Source organism: Euprymna scolopes, chromosome 2 (assembly GCF_053919585.1).
Source record: "Euprymna scolopes isolate OS-2025 chromosome 2, ASM5391958v1, whole genome shotgun sequence".
In the NCBI taxonomy this organism is placed as follows: Eukaryota; Metazoa; Mollusca; class Cephalopoda; order Sepiida; family Sepiolidae; genus Euprymna; species Euprymna scolopes.
In genome coordinates this window covers 170,603,088-170,616,003 of record NC_136483.1, presented here as the reverse complement: position 1 = coordinate 170,616,003, position 12,916 = coordinate 170,603,088, and the positions used below count along the sequence as shown (strand labels likewise).

General features: G+C 32.2%; 1 protein-coding gene across 1 annotated transcript in view; it reads left to right on the top strand.

Moving 5' to 3' along the window:
* The first annotated feature begins 1,041 nt into the window (after positions 1-1,041).
* LOC145298768 (polyamine-transporting ATPase 13A3-like) overlaps positions 1,042-12,916 on the top strand; it is a 195,046-nt gene continuing 183,171 nt past the window's right edge. The window contains exon 1 of the mRNA XM_080144344.1: positions 1,042-2,483. Coding sequence (XP_080000470.1) covers positions 2,360-2,483 — 124 coding nt within the window. The 5' untranslated portion in view covers positions 1,042-2,359. The remainder of the gene's footprint in view (positions 2,484-12,916) is intronic.

The window sequence follows — 12,916 nt, the reverse complement described above, 5'->3', positions numbered from 1 at the left end:
CTTTTTTGTTTTGTTATTTAACTTCGTCTGTACATTTATTTTTCAAGGTAATCACAATATAAATTAGTGAATATGAACTTACTGTTTGATGGAGGTCTTAATATTTTGAGCATATCATCTCTTTTCAAAAGAAAAGGGGCCAATAAATGTCCCTAAAAAAGGAAAAGCATTAAAATATCACGAGGCGGAAATTTTTCACTAAAAAATAAATTGCTACAAGAATAAAACAGAAATTGTTACGGTAGGTTGTTTTTTTTTTTTTTTTTTTTTTTTTTTTTTACTTTTATTTTCGTTTCATTTTATGTTTTTTTTTTTTTTCAGGTGATTTTATTATATTTAAATGCTTTCTTTAGTATTTTTCTCGCGTAGCATTATTAGACTTTGATAATCGGCGACAATAATTAAACATCTGTGTAATAAATGATTAATATGGCACTACAGGGGGAAAATTATGGGGGGGGGACTATCAAAGTTTCTGAAAGAAATTCAATGCATTTATGCACTCCTTCTGCCAGCACAATGAAGATTTGTGAATAACGATAGATTCCAAAATTTTAAAATGATTTTTGGAATCTGCTCTATGTAATATGCCAAATTACACTATTTTACTGGTAGAACATGGATTTTAACCAAATGTTGGCCAATAGCAGAATTCAGTCGAAGAGACTTTTAGATCTTGCCCATCCCTGTCTAATTCTAAATGGAACGTGCTGCTTTATATGAATTTGCAAATTCAAGGAAATCCGTCCCACATAACAGCATCACACTGGCATCTAAATTGATAAACAATATTACTGTATGACGTTTCTGAATTTTTGAGATAAGGATTGGTTATTTGTATTATTATTCATCGGACTACTGTTCTCGTCTTGAGTGATATTTTCACAACGTTTCGGTCAATATGACCTTCGACTTTCTTCATACAATAATATCAGTGGAGCTAAACTGCACCTATTTAGTATACATTAGTAAAATTTCTATAAATATATCCTTAGCACAAGAAGGGGGTCAGGCAGGTATCATAATGTGTCGGTACAAATATGTAGTTTCATTTAATTATATATTGGTATAGAGACTTGAGACATCAAGTATGTCTCGGAACCTAAATGTAACCCACGTAGACATTCAACATACTGATAGGAATTTAGTACGCTGTGCGTAGTGTACAACTCGCACACAGCTTTTAAGATTTCTAAAAGACACTAAACCAAAGAATCTTGGGCAGAGCCTATCATAGACAAAATGAGCCAGTGAAATGCTTTGTATAGTCTCCCTAAAATATACAAGCAATCTGTGACGTAGTGGACCAGGGGTTATAATGCCTTGGAAAAAAAATTATTTTTAAACACTGCAAGTAAACGTTTTTGAATTTTAATTTCGTTCTTGCAAGTATTATCCGCTAACTCGACAGGTTTATGGAATTTAGACGCATCGTTGAGAATAGATAACATTTTCTCAACATAATTCGATCGATCCATTGCCACAACTTCAACGCCTTGTGTGATTTACAAATATGAATATCTACATTTGATTTTAACGTTTTAATGGTTTTAAAATGCATTTTATTCCAAAGTTGTTGGGGGTCAATAAAAGTTGACTTTACTGATCATTTACCAATTATCCATGAGTGGCCTCTCGGCCTTGATCAGTGGTGACTTTGAAGTAAAAACACTCATTAATTTCTCTCATTTTCCTTAAATGTATGCACCCCTCTGGCCAAATGTTTTACCCCTGCCATGTCTTTCTCTTCCTCTACTCTCTCCGTGCAGACACCCAGGTGAGTGGTTGAGTCTTAAAACCGAACGTGACAATCATTTGTTTTTTTGTTTTTTTATAGAAAAAGATAGATAAGTTTTTAATGTAAACTCAAACGAGTCTGCATATTAATGTAGAGATATTTTACCTTTTACGTCTCGCTATTGGTCTTGACTTATTAGTCTTTGAAAAGAATGACTTAGCAGGATTTTTTTTTTTTTTTTTTCACAGGGATTTGATTCGGGTTATTATTATTATTTTTTTTTTTTTTATCTCTCATTTTCGATTCACAAAGACAAGAACTCAGATAAGATTTCCGGTCACTACCAGATGACTCTCTTGCATGTGACAAAAAGTATTTGCTTTTTGTGGTTCAACCATTAAACATTTATATTGCCGATGTCGGCAAGGCTGTCAGTGGATCCTTGATAAGGTTTCATTTTTATTTCATTCGGAGTCTTTGTTAACGCTTTAAAGAGGACAAGGTCTGGTGTCGGCTTATCGCTGTCTACAAATTTTCACCAGTAAAAAAAAAATAAATAAATAACGAAACAAGAAAAAAAACAAAAAACAAAAAATAAAAAAAAAAAAACAAAATACTAATATGTCGGAATCGGTAGAAATTGCCGATAAAGAAAGTCATTTGGAAGGGAATTGTAATCCTGAAAAGAAAGCTTCTGAGATTAAAAAGCAAATATCTGAGGACAAAAATGCAACAAAGAAAAAAGGTAGGTAAAAGTAGTTTTGGGTTTTAGCATCTTAAGTTTGTCCCTTCCATCTCTCTACTCCCTATAAATTTGGATTTTTTTTGTGTATTAACATATTAAAAACCTTTTTAAATAAATTAAAAAAAGAAAAAGAAAATACAACTTTGTTATATATGGGTCGTGGAATTGTATTCACTAGCAAAACATCTAGCTAATTTGTATATTCTTTTAAACATTCATTTTAATTAATTTCCTATTAGTTTTTCGGTTTTCTTATGGGATGATCATCTTTAGTTAACAATGACATGTAATTATATTCATGCAAATATTCTAAATGATTTATACTTGCGTAATATTTGTGTAAAAAGGTTATAGTAAACACAAACCTCTTTTTATATATATTCATGTATGCGTATATATATTTGTTTAAAAAGATTTTGCCTACCAAACTCTTTTGTCAGTTTTTGGTCTACATACATGAAACTTAATATATAGGGTATTCGAACCCATGCAAAACTTTATATTTGGGTTTTAACTAGGAAAAATCGGTGCAAAAGTGTAAAAAAAAAAATTAACAATGAAATTTGCCAGGTGAACATCGAACGACGGAATTACGAATATGCATGCATAATGTATAGCTATTGGTTCATGTTTTAATTTTTAGCCTTGCAGCAAACATGTCTTCATAGTTCAGGCATTAACGTACAGAAAAAAGTAAATCGTAAGCTAAACGTTTTGATTTTGATTCCCGGTGGTGGCTCACAAGTCATATAATCTATCTATCTATATATCTATAAAAGTGAACGTGTCTGTCTGTCTGTGTGTGTGTCTGTCTGTGTACATTTCCCTACGCAATAACTCTGTCAATTTTTAGTCTATAGACTCGAAATTTGAAATACCGGGTACTGAAATTTGGGAAAATCGATGTGACGGGTGTCAGCCAGAAATTTGGCTGTTAAGGGGTCAAATTTCAACGATTTGACCTTTAAGAACTCTACCAAACTCCTCCGACAATTTTGGGTCTAGACACTTGAAATTTTAGATATAGGTTCCTTGAACCTGGATCTGACTTAATAAAGTGATTTGAGCCCGAAACTATAAATTTTCAGGGGTCATAATAGGGGTCAAATTTTAAAAAATTAACCATTTTTTTGTTTTTTTGCTTTTTTTTGCACAGCATACACCTCCAAACACCCGAGCAACGCCGGCCACCCCTGCTAGTAATAAATATATCTGCATTAATCAAAATATATTTAAGCGTATCTTACGACCAGGCAATGCAGTATGCTAGCATGCACATAAATATACATATAGTGTATTAACTTTGTTTCTTCCATCTCTCTCTCTCTCGTGTGTGTATATATATATATATATATATATATATATATATATATATATATGTATATATATATATAATGAGAGTTGTTCCAAAAGTAAATACTCCTATTTTTTCAAATGTTGAAGATGTATGAAGACAAGAGGGGTACCATTAAAACGAGCGACATTTGTGCTCCTGAATTTATTTTTCTGGTGGCACCCAAGTAATACAACCATATTTTAAGTTTTGATCTCACTGATATATATTAGATTTAGCATAACAATCGATAAAGAATTGTCTCTATAATAAATATGTAATTTGCATGAATTAACTTATCATTTTTAAACGTATCTTATGACTGGTATCGCCGGGCGGCCTACTAGTGTGTGTGTGTATCTATATGTGTGTATGTGTGTGTATATATATATATATATATATATATATATATATATATATATATACACACACACACAAAAGTGAAAAGGTCTGTACATTTCCCTACCAAATAACCCTGTCAATTTTCGGTCTAGAGACTCGAGATTTGACATAAGGGGGTATTGAGGTTTGGGAAAATCTTTTTAATCGGTATTTGGCAAGAAATTTGACTGTCAAGGGGTCAAAGTTCAACGATTTGACCTTTAGAAACTCTACCAAACTCCTCTGCCAGTTTTGAGTCTAAATATTTCAAATTTTAGATGTAGGTTACTTGGACATGGATCTAACTTTATAATTTTATTTGAAGCCAAAAAAAATGTTAAGGGGTCAATTGGAGTCAAAGTTAAAAATAAATTTGACGTCTGCGGTCTCTACCAAATTACTCAGCCAATTTCTGGTCTAAACATTTGAAATTTTGCATAAAGTAGGGCAAGCTTTTTAATCGGTTTTTGCTGAAAATTTGGCTACCAAGGAGTCAAAGTTCAAAAAATTTTACCTTTGCGATCTCTAACAAACTATTAAGCCAATTTTGGGTTTAAACATTTTAAATTTTACATAAAGGGTATTCAGACATGTAGCAAGCTTTTTAATCAGTTTTTGGGCGAAAATTTGGCTGGTTAGAGGTTAGTTTACAGAGTTGACTTTTGCAGACACTACCAAACTCCTCCACTAATTTCCTGTCTAAACACTTGAACTTTTAGATGTAGGTTACTTGAACATGGGTTAAGCATTTTAATTTAATTTGAGCTCAAAACAGTAAATGTTAAGGTGTCAAAATTGGGGTCAAAGATAAAAAAAAAAATTGACGTCTGCAGTCTCTACCAACTTTTCTCTATGGTAGCTAAAGAAGCCTATTATATAGGAAGGCATTACCGTACATATTAACACTTTTTAACACATACATATGCACATAGTTATGAACAGTACATAGGGCCCAAGCAAAGCCGGCGGAACTGCTAGTATATGTGTATTATATATGAGGGATATATATATATATATATATAGCAGGTTATTATTCCAAAAACTCTGATGAAATGCAACAAAGTTTTTTCCTTTTATTTTATAACTTTTCTAGTGCATTTTTGCGACATAATGAGGAATTCTTTTAGTCTCAGCTGGTAAATTGAATATTGTGGTATCAAGTGATCTTGTCTCTGCTCTAGAAAGTGCCAGGACAAAATGTGCTTGTCATGTTGAAAGTCGCCAGTAAAAGAACAAAGAAAAAACTGTTGTATTTAATCAGACATGCTTGGAGATAAATCTATTTTTCTATCTATCTATCTATCTATCCCCGAGTGGCTTCCGGGCCTTGATAAGTGGTGATCACTGTGTAAAAAAAAAAAAAAAAAAAAATCTACTATTATATAAAAGGAAGTGTGTGTGTGTAGCATTCGAGAAATATTTTACCACGCGAGCCGAAAGGCTCAACATAAAAATCAAGTTAGTGGAACCATAATACTTGACTATTGCATTTTAAACTTTAATTCAATCGCCCATTTTCAATCAAATCGATTGATTGCCTGCTTTAGTTGGGGACTTCACATTTCACCAGAAGAAAGCTGTACATGCTTTAACGCAGTGACTTAATCCACCATACATTGTCTACATTGCACTGTAGAGAACCTACTGTTGATTTTATAAAATAATTTTTCATATATAGTTTCTTGAATTAAAGCTTAAAATACAAAATTCTAGTATCCCGCTTCAATTATGCTCTAATAAGAAACATTAATTTCGAACGTGCCCCTGCCATGTCAAAGAAGCTACCGTTGATATTTCTATGTTGCACCTTTTGGCTTGTGTGGTGATAATCACAAATGCACTTGTGATGTTAGGCTGTGTAAACTGTAAACTTTGGTCAAAAGCACCTGTTTCTTCTTTCATCTGATTGTTTCGATTATTGATTATCGATACTTATCAAAGACATTCCGCTACAAAATCTATCTAATAATACTGCCAGGCACATTAAGTACATTCGCGTAAAATTTCATAAAAAATCAACCCAGCCATTTTAGAGTCAATAGGGAAGGAACTCACACACAGACGAAATTCCTTTCATATATATATATATATATGTGTGTGTATATATATATGTGTGTGTATATATATATGTGTGTGTATATATATATGTGTGTGTATATATATATGTGTGTGTATATATATATGTGTGTGTATATATATATGTGTGTGTGTATATATATATGTGTGTGTGTGTGTGTGTATATATGTGTGTGTATATATATGTGTGTGTATGTGTGTGTGTGTATATGTGTGTGTGTGTGTGTGTGTGTATTTCCCTACCAAAATACTCTTTAAGTTTTCGGTCTTTCTTGTTTTTGTTTTTTTATACAATAAATACAATTAAGGAGCGTCTTCGCCTTGAAGATTGCTTTACTTAGAAAATCGCCCATATTTAATTGGATGTAGATAAATATTTTTATTTTTTATTTTTAAAGCGGTAATCTACGGATATGCCGGTTTCGATGTTCCTACCTCTGTTCAGTGTAGCTTGAGTGTGTCAATAATAAATAATGTGTGTGTGTGTGTGGTAAACACTAGTTCATTCAATTGGCATGCTAACCAAAGTTTCATGCATGCATGTGTGTGTGTGTGTGTGTGTGTGTTTGTCTACATGTACAAATTTACTTGTAAAAATAACTGCTAATATTGTTCGACTGTATTTCTTAAAACAAGCAGTTGCATAAGAATGCCTGCTCATAATGTCTGGCAGATTCCAAACTGGCTTAAGTAGTCCACTTTACCAAATTTCAACACTATCATTTCAGACACTTCAAACTGAATTGCTCCGTTATTGAATAAAAATCTTTCATGGGTCACAGCGTGCTTCGTCCTTCCGTTTGAACGAAAACATAAAATTGATGCAGTTTTCATCATTACAAATATCAGCTTCCAAACTTAGAGCTGGGTTAGTTAGAAAATGTAGTCAAATTGTATTCGCACCGAAAAATTCATTTTCCTCCAAATACAAAGTGTATTCAAATCGTCTCTAAACTAAAGCAAATATTATCTTTTAAAAATGTAAAAAAATATTTATAAAAAAGTCTCCATATTAAACTATTATTTTCTTGATATTAGGTGTTGAAAATGTATCCAGAATAGGACGTTATTATATTTTAAATTTGTTCAAAATGTACGCCGACTAAATGATTATTACATTTCAATTTGTTTAAAATGTATCCAGACTAAGTCATTATTTCATTTCAATTTAATTTGATCAAAATATATCCAAACTGAACCATTATTAATTTTTAAATAAATTTTATTCAAAGACTAAACCTTATATTTTAATGAAATTTTTTTCAGAGAATCCAGACTCAATCATTATTACATTTTAAATAAATTTGTTGAAAATGTATCAAAACTAAATCATTATTACATTTAATGAAATTTGTTCAAAATGTATGCCGACTAAATGATTATTACATTTCAATTTGTTTAAAATGTATCCAGACTAATTTTGATTTAATTTGATCAAAATATATCCAAACTGAACCATTATTACTTTTTAAGTAAGGTTTGTTCAAAGCGTAACCAGACTAAACCTTATTATATTTTAATGAAGTTTTTTTTTTTTTTCATAGAGAATCCAGATTTAATCATTATTTTGTAATGGCGTTATTTCATACTCTTACTGTGTGTGTAATAAAATGCTGTGATATAGTTAATTTTAAGTTTTAACGATATAACTTTTTTATCCTGGAAGCCAACCGGGACACATGTCAGAACTTATATTACAGAAAAAATGATATGCATGGTTTTTATTTATTTATTTTTTGTTTTTCATTGTAATATTTGCATAACATGTATAAAATGAAGCACATGATCCACAACTGAGAAACACTAGTCCTCATCAATTTAACTTGTCACAATTGTTGACCTGCTTATTTATTAGGCTGTCATCACAACAATAGTATTTTTGGTGAGTCCAAAATAATATTGTAAAAATAGGGCAGAGGGAAGGGAAGTTTTCAATAAAACATTTCATTTTACAAGATAAAAATGAAGCTCCAATACTAAAAAAAATGATAACCTCTTTAAATTGTGATCGTTTTCTATTTTAAGCAAGTGCCTTGTCAACCTCCACCAAATAGTATAGATAACAAAATAGAAAAAGAAAACAAAAAAAAAAAAGTCACGAGTGCAAAAAAAAAAAAAAAAATTTTTTTTTTTTTTTTTTTTTTTTTTTTTGCATTTTCATCCCAAACAAGAAACTGTCACTTTGCTATGTGGGGGGGGGGGTACTGTTTGGGACATAATTTGTAGGGGTACTATGTGGGGAGCTGAGCAGCAAGATGTCTGTTTACATTACACTAGAACTTCTGCATGTCGGTACATTTCCAGTTATACCATAGCTAGAAATCTTGTGAAGGAGGCCCTTATGCCATACTTTATTAAAGGCTTTTGATATGTCGAGCAGTTGCCCTAGAGAGGAAGCCTTTGTCAAGAGATTCACTAATCCTATGAGATATAACCGTTAGCACATCTGTTGTAGATCTAGCAGAATAGAAACGATATTGTATGTCAATAAGAAAAGTTTCTGCTGAGGTAGTTGACTACTTCTCTATTTAATATGGATTCCAGCAACTTACTCATAACACACAGGAGACTTATTGGTCTGTACTGAGATGAGGACGCGTTATCACCTTTCTGAAGATGAGATTTACCTTGAAAATTCATATTCCACAGGATATAACACCACGATACCATTCTGGTTTAGTACATTACATTTATAAATAATTTATAATCGAAAATTATTGAAATCTTTCAAAATTCTCGTTTATTCTTTTAACAGTGTCTTGTGTTCAAAAGTTTTTTTTTTTTTTTTTTTTTTTTTTTTTCCAAAACAGCACTGTCGTAACTTTGAAACACAACTATGCACAATACTTCAAACAAACTACAGTATTCTTCTCATCATGTGTATATGTGTTATTTTACTTGGTTAGTCTGTCCCACTTTTTATTGGAAACTACTGTGTCGATTTGGTTAAAATTTTGTATGGCGTTTTGTTATAAGGTGCAGTGAACTAAGTATTGTATTTGTTCTATGCACAGTTTCAGAATTTATTTTAAACTAGCCTGGATGCCCAGTGTTGCCCGGGTGTTTGGAGGTGTTGAGCAAAAAAAAAAAAATTGTAGTAGGCAGGCAGGCTCGAACCTGTACTGCAAAGTAGAAAAAAAAAACGTCACGTCTTTGCTGTTGCGCCCGCCACCAAACCGGAAGTGACGTCTGTTTAAATTAAGGCTAGACAATCGAAAAGAGGGGATGACTTTCGAAAATATCGACGAAAAAAAAGAAGCAACCCTTCCCTGTAGAAAAATGGCCAGTTGAGGGTGAAGGAATTAATGTTTTGGGCCAATCTTTCGATATTTGTTGTCCGAAGGGCCGAGCTTCATAACGATACCAAATTCATGAAAATCCGTCGCTTCTGTCGAAAGTTTCTGTGGGACATACATACATGCATACATTTAAACAGGCAGGTGAGATTTATATTATTTTAAATAATAAATAAACAATGGCTTATTACATTTAGAATGCGTGCAAAGGGTCCCTTTAATGTTTGCAGTTTTTTTTTTTATATTGTGAGCGAACTTTAGAGGTTTTATCCTAATAATTGAATATTTTGATACCTACAGAATTTATTTGGTATGGCTTTATTTCATTTAAAATAGAAGGGCACAGCAAAAAGTTTGTAAAATATATTTTTTAACGAATTTTAGATTTATCGAGATGTATGATATTTGGCGGGTTATTCAATCCAGCAGACAATCTCTTTGCTGCTTTCTCATTGGCTGTTTTAGATCATGTGATGTAAACTAAGAACATCAATGCTTTCCTGATTAGTAAAATTAACGAATATCGTCAGATTGGAAAATATCGTAGAATTAGTTCAGCTTTTTCCGGTCTCTGGGAAAGCCCTTCCCACTTTTGAAAAATGTTTGTTTTTAAAATCTTTCTTACCTTTTAAGTAAACTCGATATATCGAGAAGAAATAGAAATGTATAATATATTAACAAGTAGAGACGATTGATCTCAAAATTGATTTATTTGAGGCTTTTGATATCTTTTCATAAAAAAAAAAACATTCTACCGGATAAAAAAAATAAATATTTCGACAGAAAGTCAAATATTAAGAATTGAAATATTACAATATTTGTTTTAAAATATTTTGGAAGACGTCCAAAATATTAGAAATATTTTCAATAAGTCTTAAATGGTGTTCTCCTATGGAACATTTAACTTTCAGATAAAGATCTGGAAGTTTGTAATCTGTGTGACGAAATTATTTAAAGAGTATTAATTATTTATTGTAAAGATGAATAATAATAAATAAAAAATTATATAAATGAATGAAGCCCAAACATTGTTTCAGAGTATTCTCTAAAAAGTTTCTTGAGCTCAAATGATTTTTAATTCATAATATAAATTCCAAGAAAAAAAGAATATTAACAAAAAAAATAGCATTTTAGCTATTTTAGGCTAAGTTTTTCAGCAGTTTTCCTTTTTCAATTCATAACAATTTTTTCCAGTGTAAAGGGCGACGCTGAACTGTTTTTCTTAGTTTCCCGAGTCTGGCAAGATTTCCGGGGGGGGGGGGGGTGACCCAAAAAACTATTTTCAACAAATTTTCAACAAATTTTCCAACAAATTTCAAGAATAAAAGAAAACAAGAACTCTTTTCTGAAAAAATTGTTTGCATCCTTTGTAAAGTTTTTTTCAAAGTCCAAAAAGATCTTTATGCTGAAAGAAAATGTCGTCTGCTTTAAAAAAAAAAAAAATGAATGAAGCAAAGAAAACACACAAACACTCAAAAGTATTGATCCAGAATTTTTGCTATTTCTGTAAAAAAAAAACCAAAAAAAAAAACTCAAAACAGTAGATTTTTTTTGAGTGTGTTAAATATTTTTTTTTATCAATCACATTCTGACCTGTATGCATTGTCTCCTATTATTTGTCTTATTTTTAAATATATAAATAATAGTGGCATCTTTCATATGTAATATATTGCTGCTGGGCATTTTGTGGACGTTCAGCGTGAATGGAGACCCTACGATATTAACGTAGTCGTTTTGTTAAAACTGTAAAAATATTTATCTAAGTAATGTAGTTAGTCTAGTGCCAGAATATATCTGGTTATTAGTTTATCTGCAATATCCTTGTAGGAGTCTGTGAAATATTTATATTTACATTAACCCAACACCTGGCACGAACAGAAACCCATGATATCATTATACAATTTCTAGGTAGAACAGGTACTAGCTTCGGATCCTAGTCAAAAGAACAAGAAGGTATATTTTACTTTCACATACAGCCCAAAAGTGACAAATGTTTTAATTAAATTTTTTGTCCCCCCCCTCTCCCCGACAAGATGGGTGGGCCTGTAAATTCACCCTTGTCCGTCTGTCCACACTGTTCTTAATAACTACGCCTTGGAATGTTTTGGAATTTTGCACAAACATTAAACATATGACTAAAAAAGTAACAGAACGGATTTTTCGGGAAAACTCCGGTTGCCCTCCTGAAGGTGCTTTTTGGGTTAAAATGGCTAAAATTGACACTTTTGTGCTTTTTAAAAAAAACAAAACTGATGCCTTGGATTTTTATAAAACTTTCTTAAAATAATTTTGTTTGTCTATACTTCGCGATAACTCTTGGGTGTGCCCCAGGGGCTCTTTTAGGGTTAATAGAAGCATTCCATTTTTGGGACTATTTTACCATGTTTATCCAAAATTTTCCGTGTATGTCTATTTAGCAGTTTTGCATGGTGCTGAACTCAAATTTAAATATGTTAAGGCCTTGGGGGCTTTTTGGGCTAAATAGGAGTGGGGTGGGGGGCAAATGATGGACTTAGTCATTTCTTTCCTTGCATGGTGCAGAACTCAAATTTACATGTGTTAAGTCCTAAAACTACATCGTTTTTTTCATTTTCACCAGGAATTGACGTCCCCTGGGGATTTGGGTGGGGGTGGGGGGCTAAATGAGGGGGCAGATGCTGAACTTAGTCATTTTTTTTTTTTTTCATACTTCGTTAACTGTGCACTCGCGGGGGACCATGCATGCTTCACTTGTATTTTTTTTATATTGTGTCTTTGGTGATCAGGACATCTTAGTTAAAACACTATCAATAATCCCCCCCCCCCCACTCTTTATCTGTGCCTAAACCTAAACGTAGATTCCATGAACAAAGCTTCTTTCTTAGAACTGCATGCCTGTGGAATTGTCTTCCGTTTTCCTGCTTTGTAGCTGACTACAATATGGTTGTGTTCAAGTCCAACATAAACAAGTTCTTGATGAGCCGTTCCACTTAACAAATTTACCGAACTTCCATTACTATATTGTCCAATTGACTACTGTACACTCTTAACCCGTGCCCTCGAGTGGTCTCTGGGCCTTGATAAGTGAACATTAAATTACATTATCTATATACTAATTTAATGTTCACAGTATGTTATCATCTTTTTTAATAAATAGGATCTCCCGATCGAATAATCTATAATCTGGAAACTATGACAGACGTACTTACACACATTAAAGGTATTATGGAATTAATATATAGATTCTTGTTTTGATATTTGTGAAGATTTTGAACCGGACATATTTAAGCGTCTGCTCAACTTTAGTCAGAACATGATGTCCACTGCCAGATTATGCTGAGCGTCGCTGATGTTCAAATGTAAAGTGG